We start from the raw sequence: 27368 nt of genomic DNA, 5'->3' as shown, positions 1-27368 counted from the left end.
CCGACCCCTTTCCCATCTCGATCCACTGGTAGCCACAAGGAACTCGCCGAGGTGGTGGCACATCAACGTGTCTTGGTGCGGTGCGAAGTCGTGCATGGCGCGGTGCTGCATTTCCCCCACGAGGGAGTTGACGTGGACATCTAGCATCGAGAGAGCCAACGAGGGCAGGCAGATGATGTCCACCCATAGCTTGATGTCCCACCGCTCAAATGGCTCTAGGCCATAGAGGCGCCGCACTCCAGTGGAGCACCGATCCTAATGCTGACGATGGACCCCAAGCCTCGTGTCAGGTGGAGTGCTGACCTCCATGATAGCTTCAGCCTCGTCGAGTTGGTACATCGCCAAGCTCGGTGTGGCCATGAGGTCTTGGTGCAACGCATACCGTATCAATATTTTCTCAACTATTTATTTTTTGGGCACGCAGCAAAGCGCGGGCATAGTGCTAGTTGTACCTATACTGTTGATTGATGCCGAATATCCGATATCCAGACATACATAAAACCAGTCTCAGATGTATGCTCAACATGTTTACCTTTGTTTGTGTTATTATTGTGGGGAAACTCCCACACACATCGAATATTGGGCATTCATGTTGCCCCTTGCACCTGAACAGAGCCACCTCTATGGGAATAATAAATTCCCATGATAAAGCAGATTTGATATGCAAGGCTTGTTGCCATTGCTAGCCATTAGAGACTCAAGCTGTTAGAGGGCAATTTCTTGTTTAGTTTAGCTATACCTGTTTGAGGACTTGCTCCCTCTAAATGGAGAAAAAAATATTTATTCAACTTGAATGTGTCTTTTCAACGAGAGACCACATTGAGAGCTACTTTTTTCCTTTTGCGAGGTGTGCATCGGCTTAAATTCTTGAGATATACATGTTAGAAAGTATGAGCTCAACTCGAGACATGGTTCCACCTTTAGGGCCCCAAAAATCACACGGCAAGCAATCCATAACAATCTTATACCAGAGAAGTGTGAGTACTCCTGTTGGGCCGCACCTTGGTAGGCATGGTAGCTACCTTGTCGTTGTTGATGCATGTGGATGCAAGCCGTTGACATATTGATTAGCAAGGAAACTCATTTCTATACCAATATCAGATGGGCAAATACACCATGACACCAAACATTCCTTAATTAATTTGGTGCATATAGCTTGGTAAAATGTGTGAGAACAGATGCGTGGACAACACAGGGTTACCTCCAAACTGTTAAAGCATAGAGACTATGAACAAGTGTATAGGTGCATGTTCCCACATATCATCAAAAATAGACTCGCTGAAGATGAAACTTCTTAACTTCCGAAGATTGAGTTTAGGATTTAGGACTTAGGATATGGTCCTAGCTTGAAGATGAATCTTCCTAATGAATCCGACCCCTAGATTCCCCAAGGAGTTCGAATATAGTGGTGGAGAACATACGAAGATGTAGGTGATAGCATTGTTGCGGATTCCATCTAGATAATTTTTATTACAATGTGCAATAAATAAGCTTTTTCAATAAGGGTGAATTTCATTTTTAATCCTCTAGTTATGCATTTGTGACACTAATTACCCCCCGAGTGAAAATCCGTGTGATTACCCCTTTTAAAAGCTCCATGCCCTTGTTTTCTAATGTGTGTCCATTGGATAAGGTGTTAGGTGATGATAGGGGTCCAAAAATATCATGACGATAGTGAGGAATGAAACATATGGATTAATGAAGTTTGGAGAGTATCTTCCATGAGGCCCTCCAATATTTACTATTTTATCGCTCCACATCGACGTATCATGCCTATACTATCTAAAAATAACAAGAAAATGTTAAATTGGGGTTAAACCATGTTTAGAGTATTCTAAATGTGATATTTTGGTAAAAGTTCCACGAAATGAGGTAATATGCGTCACAAATGCATTACTAGAGAGTAAATAGTGAAATTCACTCTTTAAATAATAACACAACTCGGAGAGCGGCCTCCATCCATAAAACAAGGAGTATTTTTTGTGTCAAAAGTCCAACAAAGTAAAGTTTCATCAGACTTTTAGTTTAGTCTTTCAACAAATATAATATTATACATATATAATATGAAACATTTGTAATAACGTATCTAATAAGATTGGTTTGACATTATAGAGGTTGATATTTTTCAAAACTTTTGGTCAATTTTTACATGGTTTGTCTTATGAATAAATTCATACGCTTTCTTTTTATTTTTGTTTTCAAAAATATACGGCCTTTTTTATGGAGCGGAGGCTGTAGATATCTGTCATCGTCAATCCACGATTTTATATATCATGTTGATGTACATATGCTGCAATCATTTTTTAAATTTTTTTTATGCGAATGATTTCTGAATTCACTTCGATAAGCATACAAACTTGTGAGATCAAATGACGTACTGTTGGAATTCAGGTGATATGTCGTCTCTGAACAATAGCAAAACCAAAAATGAGCCCTCGATTGATCAATCTAATGTTAAAAGAGAATACTATACAATCAATGTGTACTATACGCTAGATCTAAATGCATGATATGAAGTGGGGAAATGCAGAATCTCTCTTTTACAAACAAGAGGAGCCGACGACGTTGCTGTGGGCGTCGAGCGGCACGAACGCGAGCGCGGCGAGGACGGCGAGCAGGCAGACGGGCACGAGCAGCAGCGAGAGCGGCGGCGGGGGCAGCGGCGGCAGCACGAGCGGCAGGATGGCGAGCGAGGCGGCCGCCCAGAGGAATACGATGACAAGCTGGATGGTGAAGCAGCCCGGCGCCGGCGGCGTTCTCTGGCAGTTTAGGCCCCCGCTGCGCTCCTGCTTCTGCTCCTCCAGCGCCGGCGCAGGCGCCGTCCGCATTCGCCTGTGGTGGGCTGTGCTTCCCCTCGTCGCTCTCCTCTCCATCTTCTAGATTGGGCCGGAATTGTATCGCCCGTCTTGTTCCTCCGGTGGAATGGGATCAGGAATGCTGAAATTGAGAGACAGATTATTGAGCCGCTGATCGCCAAGCAGCTGTAAAAGTGCCCGATTTGATCGGTTGAAGACTCGAGGGGATCGAACAGAGGAGTCCTAGCCTGAAGCAGTGGACCGAAGAAGCAGGATGCTGCAACAAGCTAGCTTGCTGGAAGGGCGGCCGGGAGATGGTTGTTGGGCGAACGACTTATAAGAAAGCGCGCGCAGCGTTGCTTCGGAGCAGGTTCTTTGAACAGCGTGAGCTTTTGACTGGACCCGCGCCCCATGCACGCTGCACGCATCGATATGGTCGTGGCGCCGTACTACGAGAATCAACTTTGGGGATCGCGGCCGCGGTGACGTTGAGATCTCGGAGCTGCAGGTGCACCGTATGAGGATGGACTCGATCGATGCATGTGGGGAGCATAAATTCCGACGGGCGTTGCATTACTACGACTGGCGATGGCCAAAGGGCGACGCATGTGACCGGCCAAGTTCCCCGTCGGTGGTCGTCCTCCCCTTCGGTGCTGCCGCTCGGTCGGCCGACAGCTTGCCGCCGGCGCGCGGCGCGGGTTCAGTGTTCGTCCTCTGTAGAACACGCCCTGGGACACATCGTCCGTACGGCACAGTATGTCCTGCCTCGTCCCTGTCGCTTTGCTACTTCTGGTCACTGGTCCATTAGTCTAGTTGACGAGGCAGCATGTGATAATCGTGGTGCTTGAACATCGATCCGTAAGAGTATGATTGGCGACGTCAGCCTTTACGCATTTTCAAGCGTGTATGGCAGTTTTTCTGAGACTTACTTATATATTTTGCATGCCTGGTGCAGAACAAGTTCAAAATTTAGGTCTATCTGTTTGCTGGAACTTAGTTCAAATACTAACAAAGGTGTTGGCGAACATACTAGGTATGATAATACGTAAGATGGTGGTACCCACTCAGAAAACATCTAGTATATATTAAGGACATCCACATCATGGAGGACATTGCGATACTACATGAGACTGTCCATGAAATCCATCATATGAAGCTGTCAAGCTAGGTGTGCTTTTTCAAATTTTATTTCAATAAACCATACGATAAACTCATCAATCCCTTTGTTGTTTAACAGTACTGTTGTTGGGGGTGGAGATTTGGTGCACATGAGAACCATTGATCCCGTCTTTAAAAAAAAACCGAAATCATATTTATGAGTTTCAAAAAATCTTAAAACAATCCTGATATAGCCAATGATGTATCCCATAAATGTGAAAAATATAGAATTCAAAAAATTTGTCTTCTGAGATACATAAAAATGACAAAAAATGTAGATCAGAGTATGTACATTTTGTTACTTTTTGTCTAGCTCATAATAAAAAATAATGTCAGGTCAAGAACTTGCATGCCTATGGGATATGTCATTGACAAAGGCCATAACTATTTTCAAAATAAAATTGGGACTTCTAAATATGCTCGGGAGCCAAAATACTTTCCGTGTTGTTGGCCTCTATCAATGCTCATCGACAAAGCAAAATCTACGTCTAACTGATGATTCCAACGGTAATATCTTGCTTCTAAAACATTATTTGATCAGTTCAAGGAATTGCCTTGTTATGTCTTCTTAAACAATTTAATATTCATCAAAGTAACATGTTCTATACTGGAGAAGGCCCAACAATATACTTAAAATTTCACTTTCTCCACCGACTCATTCCCTTCACATATACCGGGATTCCCATTTGTGTGCGGATGCTTGCCAAAACCCAATGGTGTCCTATCGTGGAAAGGGAACGTGTTGCCAATTGGTGACAATCCTACATTGGTAAATGCACATCTCGGTACTGTGACTTTATGTATGTTTTCTTCCTAGAACATCCAAAAGGCACAAATAAAAGAATGATCGTCTCCGGCGTGGTCGAGTTGCTCAGGGGCTGGGCTGTAATTTTTTTGTTTCTTCTGAGGGCCTCTTTGTAACTTGCTCGATGTAATATCTGTGTCTTTCACCGCAGAAAAAAAAAAAAATTAGAAGACAAGTAGACGACAAGAAGTATCATTTGGTTAACTAGTTATTAGTATGTGTACCTTAAGATTAGGGTGGTTTGGGCATTTTGGATATGGCTACTATGATTCAAAGTCTCTCATGTAAACGAGCTATGAAAGCCGGAGAACACAAATGGCACCTCTCAAATATAGCTAAGTAGTGTGGAACTTTGAAGAACTTATTTTTGCGAAACAGAATACAATCAAAGACGCGCACACACTCACCCCTATGAACGCACGCACACCCTACCCCTATGAGCACCTCCGAGAGACTGCATCGAAGATCTGATCTGACAAGTCTTGAGATTGACGAAGTCACCACATGCGCCTCGCTGTCGACGGGAACATCGCCTCCCACTGAAGAATATTCCGCCTTTATGAGACACCAAAGTGTCAAATCCGGGATTTGAACTCTGGTGGGCTGGGGGTGCCACTACCCTCCTAACCATCCAACCACAGGTTGGTTCTCAACTTTGAAGAACTTATTGAGTTAGATTGATCTAACATATTGATAAATCCAAAATGCATCTCTTTTTTCTAGTACTTTGCTTGTAGTTTTGCCCCAAATCGAACCTTAACTTGGAATACAACTTCATTACTAATGATGTTTTTAGCAAAATCCCCATTATGTCTTTTTTCGTGGAAAACAAACGAAGGAATATGAGGCAAAGATACGAGAGAAGTTTTTATGCGAAAGAAGGAAGATGAGGCAGAAGTTCACCAGAAAGCCACCATGACATCAAATAGGGTCCCTGGTGCGGACCCACCCTATGGCTGCGCCATGGGGGCCATCTTGGCCCATGTGGTGCCCCTCAGCCTCTCCTTCGATGAGACTTCTACATATACCTAAAAACTATGTATTCCAGCAACACGAAACTTTTCGCGATCCAGAGCGTCATAACGAGTGAAACATGTGTGGTTGAGAGTGATATCTCGATTGATAGCTAATTGGTATTCTTGTGCTCCTATCGTGTCAAACTATAAATTTGATCTAATACTCCCCAACGAAGATTTCAGCGATCCTCCTTGTGGACATCACTGGTTAACCTGATAGAATGATTGGGAAGAATGATAAATCCAAAGTTAGAGATATGTGCTTGCAGCTAAGATCTGTGGGTTTAATTGATCCGTACTTGCAGCCATCTTGTTTCCAAAACCAACAAAAACATGAATCCATAAGTTATGGTAGCTATTGTTAGTGATGAGGGTTAGAGGCGCGAGTTTTCATACCACTTCTATGTTCGGGGTTGAGGTTCTTAGTTATGTAGACTGCATATTAGATCAAGGAATAATATTGTGCATTATGACTTAGGTTATTTCAATAAAGTAGAGAGTAGTCTTGTGTTGCTAACTAATTATTGAACCCGAAGAAATATCAGAGAATTTTTTTTTATCACGGAATAATCACAAAACTACCTATGACAATGATTCAAGGACAAAACAAATGTACAGACCTAATACAATCTAGAATTTTTAATCATAAAAATCAGAAGACCTCTACCAAGATATTTTCTATTCTATGCATTTAGAACTCTCGGCGCGATATTCGATATTACAAGTACACGAGGAGAAATACATATACCCTATAATATATCTAAGTGTCAAATTCAATCCATAAGGGCATGTGATTTTATTCTTCTCGGATTTAGAGAGCTTTAATTCAATCAAGGTTTTAAATTGAAAAAAAAACATGGAATCAATTAATGTAATTTAACACAGCAAACCTTGGTTCAACGTAACTACAATTTTAAATAAGTCATTAAAGTTGTATAACAAAGAACAATGTATTCTTGACATCACTGTTGTATTGTTATTGTTTTAAAATTTCATCTAAATGTATACCAGATTAAAGTGCATATGTACGAAAAAAGTTACAAACAAGTAAAGAAATTGAGTATAAATATATGATAAGCATTTGTTGTAATTTATGGTGGCACATCGTCTGCTGGCGAAGTAGTTCTACCAACATACTCGGATTTGCTATTTAATAAATTCTGTGAACCACAATTTTTATTAAGATTATTAAATTGCTAGATTAAGATTTAGATCTTAGTATAACGCTTCATTGTTTGAAAATTTATTTCAATATTTTTTGTTTTAAAAAACAAACTACTTTTTTTCCGGACTTCTGATAAACTAAAAAAGACGGATTTCATGAAAAATCACACAAATCATGAAAAACAGTGGTGGTAACTTATGATATGATGAAATATATACATAGTAAACATTAAAAATAAAATAATACACGCATGTAGTAAGTATGCTTACGTACTTGTGAAGAAATCTCAAGATTTTGGTAAGTCCAAATACATTTGTTTTATAAAAGTAGGCTCCAAGAAATCTCCACCAATTATTTTGAAGAAATTTCACTTGCACTGTTTTATTCTTGAACATCAGCGATCCTTCAATCGGGATTTTGGATAAAGTGGCAAATGTGGTGCCCATGACCATCCAAAAAATCTTCCTATAAATACCAATGTGCTCCTTTCTAACCCTAGCCGCCGGCTGCTGTAGTCCTCAGTCCTCACCATCCCTCCTCCTCCTCCTCCTCCTGCTCCTCCTCCTCTCACAGCTATTGGGAGACACTGCAGGGCAAACCCCGCGTGGTGCCGGCGGCGCCGAAGATTTCTCCACGGGCGATGACCTCCCTCTCCCGACGGTGCGGGTGATGGCATCGAGCGTCAGCGGTGGTGCAATGTTGCGGCCTTCCAGCGACGATCTTAGTGCGTCGACAATGGAGGTGGAGCTCCTCCGCTCGGTGGTGGTGGCCCCATGGCCGCGGCGACCTATCTTCCCAAATAAGTGTACCTTTTGACTTTTGTTCTAAATTAAATAACTTCAAATTTGATAAACCTTTTATAAACAAGCAACATGTATCATCAAATTGATATATTATGAAACTACATTTTATTACATATCTGGTGATACTGATTCGGTGTCATAAATTCTGATACTTTTAAAAGTTAGACAAATTTTAATAAGTACTAATTTTGTGTCATAAATTCTGCTATTTTTTTAAAGTTGATCCAATATTAATAAATTTGATTTCAGACAAATGCTACAAGTACACTTATTCGCAGATTGAGGAAGTATATTCTAATGCATCCGTTTCAAAATATAAAATGCTTTGGTACGCTAAAATAGCCTACTAAAATATCTTATATTTTAGAACATATGTAATAATTCAATGAAATTATATCCTCTCGAGCTCAGTTAATTTTGTTCAGTGGTTTATATGCTGGCCTTATTTTGTAAAACTGTTGTGCACAAGTAGTTTAAAGGAACTATCCTTGTTTGGCAAACCATATTGTAGTAATTAACCATATTATAGAAGAACAGAAAAGCACAGATGCAGTGCGATGGATACTTTTCTTATAGTTCTCGATTAGCAAGGCAACTCATTTCTATACCAACATCACATGGCCAAACACAAAACACATAAAAAGGTTTAATTCAAAGAAATTACCATAATACACCATGACACCAAACATGCCTTAATTTGGTGTGTATAGCTTAGTAAAATGTGTGCGAGCACATGCACGGACAACACTAGATTACGTCCGAAATATTAAAGCATAGAGATTATGAGTGTATTTTATAGGTTCATTATCCCACGGATCATCAAAAATAAGCTTGATGAAAAGACAAGACTTTCAAATATTGAGTTTAGGGTTTAGAACTTAAGCTATGATCATAGCCTGAAGATGGATCTTCGTAATGAATCTGAGGCTAGTTTCACCGAGAAAAAGTTTGAGTATAGTGGCGGAGCACAAGCTGAATGTGGGTCATAATCATAGGCGTACCTAGCATCCCTATTGCCCGGGCAGCCGCCCAGGCTTCCGGCCAGCCGGCAGGCTTATTTTTGCCCATATTTCATATGTATTTGATACAAAATTAGCATCCTAGACTTATTTGCCCAGGCTTCAAAATTTTCCTGGGTCCGCTTATGGTCATAATATTGTAGCGGATTACTACACCCTCATGATGTTTATTACAATTTCCATAAAATAAATAAGGGTCATATTAGTTATAGAAGATCTTTAAATAATGACACAACTAGGAGAGTACTTGCGCATTTTCATGACTAGGTAATACTAATAGATACATCAATCATCGTCAATCCAGGAGTTCATTATATAATTATATAGCATCTTGATGTACATATATTGCAATCATTCTCTTTTATATTTTTATGCAAAATGGTTTCTAAATTCGCTTTGATAATAAGCATGTAAATTTGTGAGAGAAAATGACGTACTGTTGGAATTCAGGTCGTCTCTGACCAATATCGAAACCAACAAAGGGCCCTCAATTAATCAATCTAATAATTTAAAAACTATACAATGTGTATCTATACCGCTATACGCTAGATCTAGAAGACTAGGAACAGATAAAAGCTATGAATGGGGAAAATGCAGAGTCTCTCTTCTTCTACAAACAAGAGGAGCCGACGACGTTGTTGTGGGCGTCGAGCGGAACGAACGCTAGCGCGGCGAGGACGGCGAGCAGGCAGACGGGCAGGAGCAGCAGCGAGAGCGGTGGCGGGGGCAGCGGCGGCAGCACGAGCGGCAGGAAGGCGAGCGAGGCGGCCACCCAGAGGAACACGATGACAAGCTGGATGGTGAAGCAGCCCGGCGGCGGCGGCGTTCTCTGGCAGTTTAGGCCCCCGCTGCGCTGCTGCTTCTGCTCCTCCAGCGCCGGCGCAGGCGCCGTCCGCATTCGCCTGTGGTGGGCTGTGCTTCCCCTCGTCGCTCTCCTCTCCATCTTGTAGGTTGGGCCGAAATTGTATCGCGCGCGCGGCGTCTTCCTCCTCCGGTGGAATGGAATCAGCTGGAACGCCAAAATTGAGAGACGGATCGCGCCGCGGATCGCCAAACAGCTGTGAAGGAATCCACCAAAGGGCTCTCTCTGATCGGTCGAAGACTCGTGGGGATCGAACAGAGGAGTTGTTGGGGAAACGACTTATAAGAAAGCGCGCGCGCGGGGAGTCTGCTCTGCTTGCTTCGGAGCAGCTTCTTTGAACAGCGTGAGCTTTTGACTGGACCCGCGCCCCCATGCATGCACGCATCGATTATGGTCGTGGCGCCGTACTACGAGAATCAACTTTGGGGATCGCGGCCGCAGTGACGTTGAGATCTCGGAGCTGCAGGTGCACCGTATGTGGATGGACTCGATCGATGCATGTGGGGAGCATAAATTCCGACGGGCGTTGCATTACACCGACTGGTGGCCGGCGACTGACGCGCGCATCTGACCAGCCAAGTGCCCCGTCGGTGGTCGTCTTCTCCTTCTGTGCTGCCGCTCGGTCGGCCGACAGCTTGCCGCCGGCGCGCGGCGCAGCTTCAGTGTTCGTCCTCTGTAGAACCCGCCCTGGGACAAATCGTCCGTACGGTACAGTATGCCCTGACTCGTCCCTGTCGCTTTCCTACTTCTGGACTTCTGGTCACTTCGTCCATTACTTTAGTTGATGATCGATGAGGCATCATGTGGTAATCGTGGTACTTGAAACTATGATTGGCGACGTCAGTCTGTGTGCACTTGCGTGTATGGCAGTTTTTCTGCTATTTATCTACTTTGCATGCCTGATGCAGTAATATATCAAAATTTAGGTCTATCTGTTTGCTGAAAGTTAGCTAAAATCCTACTCCGGATGTTCACTAATATAAGACGTTTTGGCAATTTAGCTTGCCAAAACTTCTTATACTAGTGAACAGAGGAACTAACAAAGATGTCGGCGAATAGATTAGACTAGTCACAGTGCATAGTATCATATAGAAGTATCATGCGTATAATACTACTACATGTTACTATCTCCACAATGCATGGTATCATATATTAGTATCATAGTCTTCATATATTAATTGTTTTGTAGAATCTCAATGCAAATATGTGTACAAGATTTATTTGACATTATTTTTTCTAGTAGTATGTGCTATGATACGGTATCTACCTATGATACTAGTACACTCTCTCTCATCCTTAATTGCACCGCCACATCAGCATTTTGCATGCATGGAATGCATGATACTACCTATGATACTCCCATTGTGGGTAGTCTAAGGTACGATAATACATAAGGTGGTTGTACACGCTCACACAACTTTTATTAAGGACAGACACATCATGGGGGACGTTTTGCTACTACATGAGACTGTCCATGACATCCATCATATGAGGCTGTCAAGCTCGAGGTGCTTTTCAAATTTAGTTTTAGTAAAACATATGATAATCTCGACCCCATTGTTGTTGGAGATTTGGGGAGCTTTTGGTAGCCTGCATCCCCTTGGCTCGCATGGGGGGAGCAATTTTCGGCCCGTTTGGGCCAAGCCGCGTTCTCGCATGAATCGATTCTCAAAGCATCCCTGCGACAGGCCCCGGAGGAACGCCCGAAATGGCAGTTTCTCCGGGATCAGGCCCGTTCTCGAGCCTCCTTGGCTCCACTCATGCAACGTCTGCGCGTACTCTGGGTTACGCTCACTCTCCCTTAGACTACTCCACACACACTCTCCTCAAATCAACACAAACATAGTCCGAATCGAAATAAGTTGTACATGAAAAAGATGCATGTTGATGATATGAATCAATTTCCACAATCGGTTTCGAGTTTCGTCAGTCGTAAATCGTCAATTTCGTGTATGAAGTTTTGAGCGAATTTTGCCAAATTTATCGTACACGCTCAACCGTTTAAAATTTCATTTAAGGGGTGGGTTCACCTCCCATTCCGCATGATTTTCATGTTGAAAGATTTTCGTTTTGGTGAACATAGACGAATAAATAAATGACTCACTAGTATACTGTAATGTGTACATATGTGTGAGTATAGTTTGATTACTTTTGCTCAACTTCTCGCTTGTCATCTTCATAGACGGCGACGTGGTGATGATATGTGAGAAGTGAGAGGTGATAATTCATGGTGGTGGTGGCATGGTGATGTTCATCTTCGTGGTCCACGACGTGGTGATGCTTGTGACCGGCGTGACCGACGGTGTCATGCTGGTATTTAGCTTCGTCATCGGCGACATGGTTATGCTTGTGACGGGCGTGAACGGTGGTGTCATGGTGGTGTTTGTCTTCGTGGTCGGCGACGTGGTGATGCTTGTGACCGGCGTGACCGGCGGTATCATGGTGGTCTCATCTTCGTGGTCGACGACATGGTGATGCTTGTGGCCGGCGTCACCGACTGCGTTATGGTTGTCTTCATCCTCGTGGTCGGTGACGTGGTGATGCTTCTGGCCGGCGTGAACGATGGTGCTATGGTGGTCTTCATCTTCGTGGTCGGCGACGTGCCCATGCTTCTGACCGGCGTGACCTACGGTGTTATGGTGCTCTTCGTCTTCGTGGTCGGCGACGTGGTGACGGTTTTGACCGGCGTGATCGGCGGTGCCATGGTGGTGTCTGTCTTCGTGGTCGCCGACGTGCCGAAACTTGTGAACGGCGGTGTGAAGCTTTGTGATAGGTGAGGAGGTGAGAGGCAAGGTCACCATGTGGATACGTGGTGAGGCTATTACTCTATGAAACCAAACGCGACCTTGGTGCAGATGAGCATATATATGATAAACTTTCCGTGTTGGTGGTCTCTATCAAAGGTCATCAACAAAGCAAAATCTACATCTAATTGATGATTCCAACGGTAAAATCTTGCTTCTAAAATATGATTTGATCAGTTCAAGGAATACAAAGTGTTTTTTATGTCTTCTTGAACAAAGTTAATATTCATAGAAGTAATATCTACTATATGGGGGCAGCCAAGGAGACGGAGCAACACTATACTTTAATTTTTACTTTCTTCACCGTCTCATTTCCCTTCACGTATCTTGGGATTCCCATTTTTGTGAAGATGCTTGCCAAAACCCAATGGTGAGGTCCATACTTCAGGAACAAAAGAGGGGTTCGCCAAGGGGATCCGCTTTCCCCTCTCCTGTTTAATTTCATTGGTGAGGCGCTCTCTGGTATCCTTTCTGCCGCGGGGGCGGCAGGACACCTGCAGGGTGTGGTCCCCCACTTGATCCCTGGTGGGATCTCCCATCTCCAATACGCGGACGATACGCTCATCCTCGTCCAAAACACGGAAGAAAACATCGCCAACCTCAAATTTTTTGCTTATGTGCTTTGAAGACATGTCAGGATTAAAGATCAATTATCATAAGAGTGAAGTAATCGTGATGGGCCAACCCCTGGAAGAACAGCAGCGCATTGCGAATAAGCTCAACTGTAAACGGGGAGCCTTTCCTTTTATGTACCTGGGGCTCCCTATCTCGGACAGAAAGCTGCGTCTGGAACAGTGGCTGTTCTTGGTTCGCAAGCTCGCCGGTAGAACTGAACCGTGGCTGAGTAAACTCCTCACTTCCGGGGGAAGATTGATCCTGGCAAACGCTTGCCTGGACAGCATCCCCATTTTCGCCATGGGCCTCTTTCTCCTGCATGACGGGATTCATGCGAAATTCGACTCGCATCGTTCCAAGTTCTTCTGGGAAGGTGCGGGTAATAAACGCAAGTACCATATGGTTAACTGGCCCTCGGTTTGCCGGCCGAAATCCTCGGGTGGATTAGGTCTGCTTAACTCCAAAAGGATGAACATTGCTCTGCTTTCCAAATGGATATGGAAGCTTTACCAGGACGAGGCTTCGATTTGGTCCACGATTATCAAAGCCAAATACCGCGATGCCGATAATCTGTTCGAGGGCTCAGGGCAAGGAACCTCGCAATTTTGGAAAAGCTTGCATAAAATTAAGCATTTCTTCAAGCTGGGTGCGAAACACATCATTGGTGATGGGCGACGCACGTTCTTCTGGACTGACTGGTGGTGCAGCAACCAACCGATCAAGGAACGCTTCCCTGAGCTGTTTAATATCTGTGATAACCCTAACCTCTCGGTGGCTGAGGCCCTGGAAGCTGGGGAGCTCCTTATCACCTTCCGGCGCTCTCTTAGTCCGGAAGGAAGGCGGCAGTGGCTTGACCTGGTGTCACTCGTTCAACCCTCCACCCTCACTAGCACTAAGGACAAGGTGGTTTGGCACTTGGAACCCTCGGGTGTTTTCTCGGTGCAATCGTTGTATGCCAAGCTCTCTCAAGGGGCGACGGTTGCACATCATAAGGATGTTTGGTCTGCCAAGGTGCCCCTGAAGATCAAGATTTTTGCTTGGCAGCTCATCATCGATAGATTACCTTCTAGCCAACAGATCGCAACTCGCCATGGTCCTGCCTCGGGCAATTGCGCCCTTTGCGGTCAGATGGAAGATGCTGGGCACATCTTCTTCTCTTGCTCCCTTGCTAGGTTTGCTTGGAGCGCCGTAAGACAAATTCTTAGTTGTGACTGGAATCCTGGGAATTTCCCACAATTTCATGCCATTCTCTCTAGCCTCGCGGGAAGGGCCCGTAGGCTAGTGTGGAATCTCTTTCTCGCCCAATCTTGGGCTCTGTGGAACATTCGTAATAAACTTACTATCGAAAAAAAAGTCATTAACCATCCCGCTAATGTGATTTTCAAAACTGCCCTTTTTCTACAGCTTTGGAGCGGCATGGCCAAGACGGGAGATCGGGAGGGCCTCCGGTGGCTGGAGAACAAGCTGAGGGAGCTGTACGCCGCCGTGAGACCAAGTCACTCAAGTCAATGAAGCTTAAGTAGTCAGGCTTGCGGAGTTGCTTTTGCCTGTGTTCCTTATGTCGGTCCTCGGTTGGACCTATGATTCTACCTCGTTTTCTAGTCTTTCCTTGGCTAAGCTGTATGCCGCAGCGGTTGTATAACCTTGTTAAACCTCTGGGCTTTATTAATTTAAAGTCGGGCATGTTATTGCCTTTTATCTATAAAAAAAACCCAATGGTGTCATATCGAGGAGAAAATGCAGAAAAAACTTGTTGGGTGGCAAGAGATCATGTTGCCAATTGGTGGCAATGCTACATCGTAAATGTGCATCTCGGTATTGTGACTTATATATATTTTTCTTTCCTGGGAGATCCAAAAGGCACAATAAAGAGAATGAATCATCACAGAGGTATAATGCTTTGACATGAATTGGAAGACAACAAGAAGTTGCATTTGGTTAACTGGCCATTATTGCGTGTACCTAAAGATTGTGGTGTTTTGGGCATTTTGGATACGACTAATATGATTCAAAGTCCCTTATGTAAACGGTTGTGGAAACTAGAGAACACAAATGGCACCTCGCAAATATCCGAGTAGTGGGAAACTTTGAAGAACTTGGTGGGTTAAGTTGATCTAACTGATGAACGTGATAGAGAGGTTGGGAAGAATAATTCATCCAAAGTTAGAGATATGTACTTGCAGCTAAGAATTGTGGGTTTAATTGATCTCTACTTGCACCTAGCTTGTTTGCAAAACCAACGAAAACATGAATCCATAAATCATGGTAGCTGATGTTAGTCATGAGGGTTAGAAGTGCGAGTTTGGATACCATTTCTATGTTCGGGTTGAGGTTATTAGTTTTATATAGACTGCATATTAGATCAATGAAAAATATTGTCCATTACCACAGTAAACTAGAGAGTAGCCCTGTGTTGCTAAGCGATTATTGAACCTGGAGAAACATGAAACCAATGCCAATGATTCAAGGATAAAACAATTGTACACACCTCATACAATCTAGATATTTTTATCGTAAAAACCAGGAGACCTCTACCATGATTTTTTTTTATTCTGTGCATTTGGAAATCCCCACCACGATATTCGATATTACAAGTACATGAGGAGAAATACATATACACTATAATATATCAAAGTATCAAAGTCAATCAAGACATGTAATTTTATTATTTCCAAATTTAGAGAGATTTAGTTTAATCAAGGTTTTAAATGGGCAAAAAGAAAGAATCAATTAATGTAATTTTAACTGTAAACGAGTCGTTGAAGTTGTATAACAAAGAACGATGTATTCTTGACATCACCTATTATATCGCTAATTTGTTAAATTTCATATAAATGTATACTAGATTAAAGTGCATATGTAGAGTTATAAACAAGTAAACAAGTTGAGTATAAATATAGGTTAACCAATTCTTTGTCAAAAGAATATGAGATAACCAATTATTGTAATACAGACCACATGTGCCATGGCTATGAACCCATTAATAATTATCAAATAGAAAAAATGTGGCCTGCTGGAACTATCCGTTTGGAAGTAATGGTTTGAGCCCCTCTTTTAGATCTGCTATAAATTCGTCGCCACCCTATTGAATCTTCCGTCCAGTGGAAGTAGCCGGTCGTAGTTCATGCCGTTGCTCCCCATCGAAGAAATTGGCTGCCTAAGAAGCGGCGACGAGAGTGATCCTGCACAGCAGGGTGACTCTATAGCTCTGCACTTCTATAGACGCAATAGGTTATCGGTGGTACTGCACGGCTGTCTCTAACATCACGACCACGCCACTAGATCTGAGCCACCAAATTTTCATTTAGATTCTAGTTCGTTTTTGGGTAATGAAGACACAAGTGTATAAATAATTTCTTGAATGAGATGTACTTTAAATCATGAATTATTTTTGTGTTGAAGTTGAAGAGGATAATTCGCTATAATTGTGGAATTGAAGAGAAGATATTGTCTGCCATGGTTGTGAGGCTCAACCTTCCTGTTCATGCCCACCCAAAGAGGAAGACAGCTGCTCGGTGGGCCAGTTGTAGGATATGATGAAAGGAAAACAAGTATGTTACGCACATGGGATAGTTATAGATATGTCTTAATTATTTGTTAATAATTTATTAGTAGTTTCTAATGATCTCATACCGTTAATTATAAACGTTATGGGGCGACCTGTCTTCACAAATAAGTGTACTTTTAACTTTTGTTCTAAATCAAATAACTTCAAATTTGATAGACTTTACATAAGAAAGAACATGTATGACATCAAATTGATATCTTATGAAACTATAATTTAGTACAGATCTAGTGATACTAATTCAGTGTCATAAATTCTGCTACTTTTCAAATTTGGTCAAAATTTTGTTATGGGGCGACCTGTCTTCACAAATAAGTGTACTTTTAACTTTTGTTCTAAATCAAATAACTTCAAATTTGATAGACTTTACATAAGAAAGAACATGTATGACATCAAATTGATATCTTATGAAACTATAATTTAGTACAGATCTAGTGATACTAATTCAGTGTCATAAATTCTGCTACTTTTCAAATTTGGTCAAAATTTTGTTATGTTTGACTCTAGACAAATGCTAGAAGTATATTCTAATACCCTAGTTTCAAAATATAAGATGTTTTGGTACGCTAAATTACCCTACCAAAATATCTTATATTTTAAGACAGATGTAGTAATTTAATAGTCTATATCCTCTTGAGCTCGGTTAATGTTATTCAGCGGTTTATATGATGGCCTTATTTTGTGAAATTGTTGTGAAAATGTAGTTGTAAAGGAACTATCCTTGTTTGGCAAACCATGTTGTAGTAATTAAAAGTATATTATACAAAAACACAAAGCACTATAGTGCAGTGATGATGGATACTTTTCTTATAGTTCTCGATTAGGAAGACAGATCATTTCTATACCAACATCAAATGGTCAAACACAAAACACATAAAAAGGTTCAATTTGAATAAATTATCATAATACACCATGACACCAAACATGACTTAATTTGGTGCATATAGCTTGGTAAAATGTGTGGGAGCATATGCCTGGACAACACTGGGTAACCTCCAAAATATTAAAGCACAGGGATTATGAGTGTGTGTATAGGTCCATTTTCCCGCGGACCATCAAAAATAAACTTCATAAAGACGAAACTTTTAAATATTGAGTTTAGGATTTAGGACTTAGGCTAGCCTGAAGATGGATCTTCCTAAAGAATTTGAGCCTAGTTTCATAGAGAAGTTTGAGTATAGTGGTAGAGCATATAAGAGTGGATAAATAGAGACCGAGGTACATGTTGCTCTTAATTTTTTAACATTTAAAATTTGAATTTCCAAGATTTAAAAAAATCTTGAAAAAATCGTAGAGGTAGGCAATGATATAAACTGAAAACCTTCAAAATCTCAATATGAGCTACTTTATGGGATATTCACTTTGGATCATAGGAGCATTTGCTCCCGTTGTGTGAATCTACATTTCAAAGTATCAAAAAATTGTAAAATAAAATTTTGCATGTACATCTACACATTTTATGTTCGTACACAAGTTTCCAAAAAAATAAAAAAATTGTGGCTCCTGTAAAAAAAGACAAATTTTGATGCTATAACACGACTACGTACACAACATTTTTTTGTGTTTTTTGTACACGCCACATAAAATGGTGTTTCTCTACGAAAATTTGTGTACTAACATAGAATGTCACGATGTACACCAAAAAAATTATGTCAGAATTTTTAAATATTTTTTTAATTGTTTTGTAATTATTTTGTATAATGGGAGAATTTGCTCCTATGAGCCAAAACGCCCCCACTTTATGGGATATATACTATGCTACACAAAATAGGAAAAATATCTATATCCAAGATATGTGACAAGTATTATTAGAATCATCATCAAATCTATTTTCAGATCAAACATATTCACTATCACAAAATTTGATGTGTTTTTCTATAAATTTGGTCAAACTTTGTGAACTTTGACTTTAATCAAACCCATAAGGCAGGTTAATTCCGGACAGAAGGAGTAGCATACACCAGTAACAACCTCTAGAATTTTATTTACATTTTTTTAAAACTTTAAAATAATAAATACTAGTTGAGTGCCCGTGCGTTGCTACGGATTCTCTCGTTTCATATCTTGCGATATATGTAAGTACATGATGCATGTGAAAATTTGGGTATAAAAAATATAGCTAATTAGATTATAAAAACATCAAGATTCTGCATTTTTGTATTGTAGTTCAATAACGTTGCCACCACCCCTATGAAGATTTCAAGAACTCGTAGATATGATGCCCGAAAGAGATGTAGTCGTCCCTATTGGCAAAAGCATCTTGTTTCTCGTAGAACAAGTTGTCAAAAAAAGATTTCAAGAACTTTACTGCCAGCTCATTGCCATTCTTGTGACGATCGCTGCAAACTAGCTCACCCGCTTTTCTCGACTATGCACTCTGCCTAACATAGTGGATTGCAAAGTCATCAAACACAAGATTCCACTTATTCGTCCAAAAGAAGTGTGAGTAACATTTAGAACTGACAATGAAACGAATTGTATTTGTACATGGGGAGGGGATAAGTCAGGGGTGACTCTAGCAAAATCATTCTTGAATGTGGTGTCCATTGACAAGTACATCTGTATTGTACTAAGATCAAACGTTACACCGGCTTGGAAGCTACATGCCAAAGAAATATTCTGAATGGCATATTGTTAGGGTAAAGGGATGCATGTTTTTGTGCCCAAGCCGAGTGCTGGGACAAAGTATCTCAATAGCAATGCCAACAATCCCACGCCAATCCTTCTAAACAAAGTACAGTAAGCCATAGCCATTTCGCCATGCATTGATATGCAGTGCAGCACATATATATGTCTGTTTGTGGATACGAAGGAGGGTCATGCTGGCATGCCTGCATTTTGTACCTGCAACGTGTTCTTCCTATGAAATACCACCAAGGTCTTTTAGATCTCTCCTTTGTGCAAAAAAACAAAAAAAATGCTAGCGCTGCCAGCTGTTGTGTCGAAAATATATCATCAAAGCCTTATTCTTAAGAATAAAAACTTGAGCCTTGGTATTACCTATAGAAGATTAGTTGGCATGTAGTGCGATGTGTCTGTGTACTGTATTAAGAGTATATAAGGAAGACGTTCTGAGCAAGGTTACTTTGTCTACCGGCAGCTACATGTTACTGTTATTGTGTGATGGGACCGTGATCTATTCATAGTATCATGGTGGTGTGCTTTGCCAGGTATAAGTGTGCTTATTATTCAGCTAAGTTTTGTCAGCATGTATGATGTAGCTCGACGTGGGTTATTCCTATAGATGCAGTTGTAGGAACTGACATTCCCATGAAATGGCTGTTGAATCCATGTAAATTTGATGATTTGTAACATCCATTTGACGTTAGAGAAAAACAAATATCCGTGTCTTGTATGAGTCTTTTCTCCCTCAGTTTTAATCGATATTCTGATGGCCAGAACTTCAGAAAATAATGCAAGATTCAGTACTCATGAAGGATTCAGAGGAGAAGGGGGACTCAAGAGAACATAAAAACATATTGCACTGAGGTTGGACTTGGATCGATGGATACAACGAGAAGCTCGCCGGTCCCAAATGAATCCAACGGAGGGCAGCAGGTCAAGGCCAAATGAATTGGATCTACCGCTGCCACCTCAACGGGCTCTTCCGCACGGAGACTATGACGTGCTCCTCCGGGCAGCCTCGACGGAGAAAACAACGCCGGAAGTGTGGAGATCCTCCACCGCCACTCCGACGAGATCCTCTGCGTAGCCGCTGCACTCCAGCTGAGGCTCCCTCCGACCCTAGTGATGCCCCCTCTTTGCCGCCTCGGATGTCCCCCTCCTCTATCCTCCTCTGGCGGCCTGCTCCGCTACACAGGCTGGCGCGGTCGTCGTCCCTTCTGGTGCAGGCGGTTCTCTACCCCGCCGGCCGGCACGGCCTTCCTCCCTCTCGCAGCAGCGGTGCAGCGCCCCTTCCTCTCCTTCACGAGGGCATCGGTGGGAGTGGCCAAGCTGCAGCGACGAACTTCCACAAATTTCTTTCCCACGCGCTCGTTTGGGGCGGCGATCGCGCACGTAAATCTCGAGCAAAGGTTCTAGTGAGAAAGAAAATATCGTTATATGTTTGTTTAGGTAAATTTAGATTTACTCCATTAGTTTCTTTCCATGTTTTTTTTTAAATTACGGTGATTGATAGGATCCCTGATAATACTTTCCTTTTTTGAAAAACACATAATACTTTCCTTATAATTGTTAACGTAGACGCGCACGTGATGTTTGATTGACGTTTTTGAGATGATAAACGGCTGGGATATTCTCAATGTTTGATGTCAAAGTGACACCATCCCCAACTCCAATATAATAGTAAAGATAATATTTTCCTTATAATTGTTAACGTAGAGGCGCACGTGATGTTTGATTGACGTTTTTGAGGTGATAAACGGCTGGGATCTTCTCAATGTTTGATGTCAAAGTAACACCATCCCCAACTCCAATATAATAGTAAAGATTTCAAAATAAAAGGCTACGAGCAGCTCAACCTCAATTTTTAGTTTCCACGGAGCACAGGTAAAGTGTAGGTGTTAATGTGTAGCACATTACTACACCTTGATGATGTTTATTACTCTCTCCGTATCAGTTTAGTGGAGGCACACAGTATTTTAAGAAAATATTTTGATCATTAATTTGGTTGATAAAATATGCGTTATATATCGTAAAAATTATACCAGTGAATTTTTTTTAAATACGAATCTAATGGTATAACTTCGTAGACATATAATTTAAAATTTATTAACAATATTTTTTGTTAAAGTTATTCTTAAACTACGTGTGCGCGCATGTTAAACCGTAACGGAGGGAGTACAATTCCCAAGAAATAAATAGGGGTATTATTATTTATTGAATTCCCAAGCCTTAACGAGAGATTGATCTCGTGGTTGATGTAGACGATCGTTCCGGTGCTTCAATCCGGCGGCACTTCCGTATTCGGTCACATGTACGGTGTCGATGACGTCCTTCCTCTCCCCGTTCCAGCGGGCAGCGGAGGTGGTAGATCTCCTCGAAATCCCAGCTGCACGACAACGTGGTAGTGGAGGTGGAGGAGAAATTCCTGCAGGGCTTCGCCAAGCCTGCGCAGGAAGAAGGAGGAGGGAGAGAGGGGCGTCTAGGGTTTGGGGAATGACATGCTACGCCCCAACCATCCCCTCCCTCTTATATAGGCGTGGGGGGCTGCCTTGGACCCTCCTCCAAGCCCTAGGGTCGGCCAAAACAAGGGGGAACCCCCCCCCCCCCCCCCCAAGTTAAGTCCATATTTTCAAGGGATTTTATCTTATCCACTTGATCCAGCCACATGGGCCTTGGGGGGCTGGTGTGCCTAGCCCATGTGGGCCTATGCGACCCCTCCAGCCTATGTTGGTCATCCGGGATAGGTGGGCCTTACTATGGTACCCTCCAGAACCTTCTAGAACCTCCGGTACAATACCGAAAAATCCTGAACTTTTCCGGTAATCCTGAAAACGACTTCCATATATGAATCTTATTCTCCGGACTATTCCGGACCTCCTCGTGATGTCCTGGATCCCATACGAGACTCTGAACAATATTTGATCTCCATCTCATATTCCATATCTAATGTATGACATCGAACCTTAAGTGTGTCACCCTACGGTTCGTGAACTATGCAGACATGATCGAGACTCCTCTCCGATCAATAACCAACAGTGGGACCTGGAGATCCATAATGGTTCCCACATATTCAACGATGACTTCGTGATCGAATGAACCATTAACATACGATATCGATTCCCTTTGTCGCGCGATATTTTACTTATCCGATGTTCGATCATCGGTATCTCTATACCTAGTTCAACCTCGTTACCGATAAGTACTCTTTACTCGTACCGTGGTATATCATCTCTTGTGACCTTGTCACATGCTTGCAAGCTAATTAGATGATATTCCACCGAGAGGGCCCAGAGCATATCTATCCGTCATCAGGATGGACAAATCCCACTCTTGATCCATGCGCTTCAACTCATACTTTCCGAATACTTAATCCCATCTTTATAACCACTCATTTACGAAGTGGCGTTTGATGTAATCAAAATACTCATCCAGTGTAAGTGATTTACATGATCTCATGGTCGAAGGATTAGGTTACTATGTATCGAAAGCTTATAGCAAGTTGAACTTAATGACTTGATCTTATGCTATGCTTATTATAGGTGTGTGTCCATCACATCATTCACCTAATGATATGATCTTTTTATTAATAACATCCAATGTTCATGATCAGGAAACCATGATCATCTATTAATCAACAAGCTAGCTTAACAAGAGGCTTACTAGGGACTCTGGTTCTTTACACAACACACATGCATTAATGTTTTCGGTTAATACAATTATAGCATGGGATGTAAATATTTATCATGAACACTAAGATATAATAATAAACACTTTTATTATTGCCTCTTGAGCATATCTCCAACACGACTTTACCCCGCCATTACCATCAGGAGGAAAGGAAGAGGCCATCCGCGCCGAGGAGGACCGGGAGACACCGAGGGCTACCTCGCGTACCTCGTGGAGAAGGCCAAGTAAGAGGGCAAGGTAGAGCGCGCCCTCATGCCGGAAGGCGTGGATGAGGACGCGATGAGGCTGGCCACGAAGGCATCATAAGAACAGCCTCGAACGCCTCCGCCAGAAGCGCCACCATGCTATGCCGCAGAGGTCATGGCTCCCGGCCTCTCAGATGAGGAGGCCATGAGGGTGTCCATGGAGGCCTCGCGTGGCTCCGCCCCCTGGTCACCGTGGACTGTGTAGGCCCCAACCTATCACCCACTGCCACCAACGACATACATGCTGCCTTCCTAGACGGCCCACGAGCAGCAACCACCACCGATAGTGCCTCCTCCTGCCCCGCCGGTCCACCACCTGCTTGCACTGGCACCAGACTGGTCATGGATGATGCATACATTCGTCTACCAGACGCATCACGACAGCGACATGCGGTAGGGTAGGCCTAGGGCTTGGCCTGTTTTATTTTTCAATGTTTATCTTTTTAAATCAATGTAAATTTATGTCTTCCTATGAATGAAAAATGCCAAAAAAAAATTTGTCGAGCCGTTGGAGCGGGGTCTGACCGAAACGGACTGTACGCGTCTAGTTGTTGATTTCAACATGTGCGGCCCGACACAAACAGACTGAAACTGACATAAATCTGTATGTGAAATGCGTTGTGCAGCTGGAGATACCCTAAGAGCATGTCTAACAGAGCGTTCAAACTTGCAACCCTCAAAACCAGTTTGAGGGCCGAGAAATTGTGATTTTGAAGGCTCAAAACAGCCGGCGCAGATCAGAGCCCTCAAACCAGGCCCCGGCGGACATTTCATCGAGCACATCGGTGGTGGTGGCGGTTGGCGGCGTTGGACCGGGCGTGCTCGCCGGTGGCGGTGGCGGGTCCGCCCCTTCTTCCTCCTTGCGAGCTGCTTCTCCTTGCGCGCGGGAGCCGGCTTGGGGGCGGGGGCGGCCGCGGCCGGTTTCGCCGGTTTGGCCTTCTTGGGGGCGGGCGGCGTGGAGGGGGTCGCCGGCAGGAGGTGGGTGCCCGCCCACCTCCGTTTTTGCCCGACGTGGGTCTCGGCGACCATCGCCGCCACCGCGGCATCGGTCGAGGCGCGGGGCGGGGACGGCGGCGGGCGGAAGGGGGGCGGGGACGGCGGCGGGCGGCGCGGAGAGGGTCGCCGGGGGCTGGCCGGCCTCCATGGCCGGCGGCGGGGACGGTGGCGGGTGCCAGCGGCGCGGACGGAAGGGGGCGGGAGCAGTTGGGAAAATCCCTCGCGCGCGTGGGGTTTGACCGGGTGAGGGCTCGACCTAGAAATTTGCTACGAACCCTCACTGCTGCAGGTTGGGGTCCAAGTTGAGGGTTCGGCCTGCAAATTTTTTTGAGGGTTTATAGTTTTGAGGGCTCTGATCTGCGCCTTTTTTTGCCTCAACCGTCAAACTGGCAGTTATTTTAAAGGTTTGACCAGTTTGAGGGTTCTGTTAGATATGCTCTAAGTAGATGGATCAGTCCTCGTCAATCCAGGAGTTCATATACTCCGCACTCATTTTTTAATTTTTTTATGCTATTGATATGTAAATTCGCTTTGATAATAAGCATATAAAATCTTGAGATCAAATGACGTACTGCTGGAATTCAGGTGATCGGTCGACCAGTAACAAAACCAAAAAGGAAAACGCTTCCCTTCCCCCGGACGATCCATCGTCCTGATCGTCCTGGTCTAGCGTGCGCCACGCGTCCCCCCAGCGTGTCAAACAAATCAAAGCTGTCATCTGCGGATCCCACCCCGTGCATATGGTCCTTATCTCCTTCCTCCCATCCCGTGGCCATCTCCCCCAAATCATGTCTTCCCTTCCCATCAGAAAACTCAATTCACGGAAATTCATGGAGAGAGTGAGTTCGCACCGTCCTTCGCCTCGCCGACCATGCTGCCACATGAGCCACCGTCCTAGCTAACTCCGGCACCACCTCTCGAGAGCCACCACCGCACGGAGGCTCCGACCTGCCGAACTGCCGGCCCCGCCTCTGCCCTCAGACCCCATCGCGGAGGGTGGCGCAGACGAGCGGAGGGAGGCACGGGCACATGGCCGCGGAGGAGGAAGTCACCACGCCGAGCTCGCCCCTACCTCACGCGCGAGGTCGTGGCTTTCGCTGTCGCCGCCCGTGAATGCTTCAAAGCCGGCGCCGGAGCTGCAAAGGGCTGACGCCAGAGCTGCAACCAGCCATGGCGATGTCGGCCGCCGCCGCTGCTACATGCGACCGCCGTTGTTGCTACATCAAGCTACCGGTGTTGCTACATGCCGGCGCCGCCGTTGCTACATAGGGACGACGACGTGCTACATGCAGCCGCCGCTGTGCTACATCAGGCAGTCGCCGCAGCTACATTCGACCTCCGGCGTTGCTACATAGCGGTGCTGCCATTGCTACATCAGGCCACCGGCTTGGTACAAGCGGCGGCCGCCGTGCTACATGCGACCGCTGGCGTCGCTACACCACGCCGTCGTCGTTGCTACATCAGGCCACCGGCGTGCTACATGCGGCCGCCGCCGTTGCTACAAGCCGGTGCCGCCTTCGCTACATCAGGTCGTTGGCGTGCTCCATAACGACGCCACCGTCTCTACATTACGCCGCCGTTGTTGCTACATGCCAGAGTCGCCGGTGATGCTTCCCGCCGGCGCCGGTGATACTGCGAGCGGGCGGCGCTACCGAGTGTCCGGCAGTGCTGCCGGCGAGAGCGGGGGCGAGGTGTGCGGGGATCCCACTGGCAGGTTCCCTCGTGGGTTAACTTTTTGGCAGCACCCTCGTGGGTTACTTCTACTTATTTTTTTTTTCGTTTTCCTTGAAAGAGTTGACCAGAGATGGATAGTCTTGATCGTCCATCGTACGGCTGGGAACCCGGGGATCGGGGATTTTGATCCCCCGGGGGACGCTCAGCAGGCCCGAAAAAGGGCCGTCAATTAATCAATCTAATAAACTATACAATGTGTACTATACTACAACGCTATACGCGCTAGATCTAGAACAGCTAAAAGCTATGAATGGGGAAAAGTGCAGAGTATATCTCTTCTACAAGCAAGAGGAGCCGACGACGTTGTTGTGGGCATCGAGCGGGACGAACGCTAGCGCGACGAGGACGGCGAGCAGGCAGACGGGGACGAGCAGCAGCGAGAGCGGCGGCGGGGGCAGCGGCGGCAGCACGAGCGGCAGGAAGGCGAGCGAGGCGGCCGCCCAGAGGAACACTATGAGCAGCTGGATGGTGAAGCAGCCCGGCGGCGGCGGCGTTCTCTGGCAGCTGAGCCCCCCGCTGCGCTGCTGCTGCTTCCGCTTCTGCTCCACTGGAGACGGCACCGTCTGCATTCGCCTGTGGTGGTTGGCGATGCTGCTCCTCGCTGGTCTCCTCTCCATCTTCAGAACCGAAGGGCAAGAGCCAAATTCTTCAGAGTCACGGCCGTGGTTTGCAAGAGCTCGTTGAGATAACCAGTTTCGAAGAGAATGGTGAAGTGGAGAAGAACCTGTAGCCTGGAGGATGAGGGAGGATGCTTGCTGCAAGCAATGGAATGGGGCGGCCGGTTGTTGAGCCGACGACTTGCATATAAAAGCGCGCGGGGTCTGCTTGGGAGCAGGTTCTTTGAACAAGGTGAGGTCGTGGGCGCCGTACGGCGAGGATCAACTTGGAGATCGCGGCCGCGGTGACGTTGAGATCTCGGAGCGGCAGGTGCAGCGTATGTGGAATTATGGATGGTCGATGCATGTGCCTGACTGACTGGTGGGCATAAATTCCAAGTCTGGGGCTAGCGGCGCGTTGCTAGCTACGACCGGTACCCAGTTCGTGGTACGTACAAGTATTTAAACCGCGTTCTATGGCCAGGGGGCGACGCATCTGACAGGCCAAGTGCTCCATCGGTGGCCGTCTCTCCTTGGGTCCTGCCGGCCGGCCGACCGACAGCTTGCCTGCGTTTAGGTTCAGTGTTTGTGCTCTGTTACTAGTTTTTTTTTCCCAAAAAGGACCCTGCAATGAAAAGAAACATCGAACAGCACAAAGAATTTTAATAAAAAGGAAAACTTACAACGAAATTATTGAGATGCTCATCGTCTTCAATATCTAGACCAATGGCACGTTGTCGTTGCCGCTCCTCTCTAAGCCGGTATGACGATGTTGGATGCGGACGAGAAGTCGTCGAACGGATCAAAAAGACTGCATCGGTCCCAGATTTGATGAAGAAGGAAAAATCTTCGATGAAGCTTCATGACGATCCAAAAGA

The 27368-nt window shown here is 44.6% G+C and overlaps 2 protein-coding genes across 2 annotated transcripts; both read right to left on the bottom strand.

Annotated features, from left to right (window-relative positions):
* Positions 1-2540: 2540 nt before the first annotated feature.
* Positions 2541-2873, bottom strand: LOC124666490 (ARGOS-like protein). The gene has a single exon (XM_047203841.1). The coding sequence runs from the start codon at positions 2871-2873 to the stop codon at positions 2541-2543; it is 333 nt and encodes a 110-aa protein (XP_047059797.1).
* Positions 2874-9371: 6498 nt separating this feature from the next.
* Positions 9372-9856, bottom strand: LOC124660245 (ARGOS-like protein). Its single transcript, XM_047198040.1, has one exon. The coding sequence runs from the start codon at positions 9702-9704 to the stop codon at positions 9372-9374; it is 333 nt and encodes a 110-aa protein (XP_047053996.1). The 5' UTR covers positions 9705-9856.
* Positions 9857-27368: the final 17512 nt, after the last annotated feature.

The sequence above is a fragment of the Lolium rigidum genome, chromosome 6 (assembly GCF_022539505.1).
Source record: "Lolium rigidum isolate FL_2022 chromosome 6, APGP_CSIRO_Lrig_0.1, whole genome shotgun sequence".
Classification (NCBI taxonomy): domain Eukaryota; kingdom Viridiplantae; phylum Streptophyta; class Magnoliopsida; order Poales; family Poaceae; genus Lolium; species Lolium rigidum.
Note: the sequence above shows the minus strand (reverse complement) of the source record. Positions and strands in the feature narration are given on the sequence as shown.

Excerpts from the sequence above, each read along its gene's own strand:
- LOC124660245 (XM_047198040.1), bottom strand. The coding sequence starts at position 9,704 with ATGGAGAGGAGAGCGACGAGGGGAAGCACAGCCCACCACAGGCGAATG.
- LOC124666490 (XM_047203841.1), bottom strand. The coding sequence starts at position 2,873 with ATGGAGAGGAGAGCGACGAGGGGAAGCACAGCCCACCACAGGCGAATG.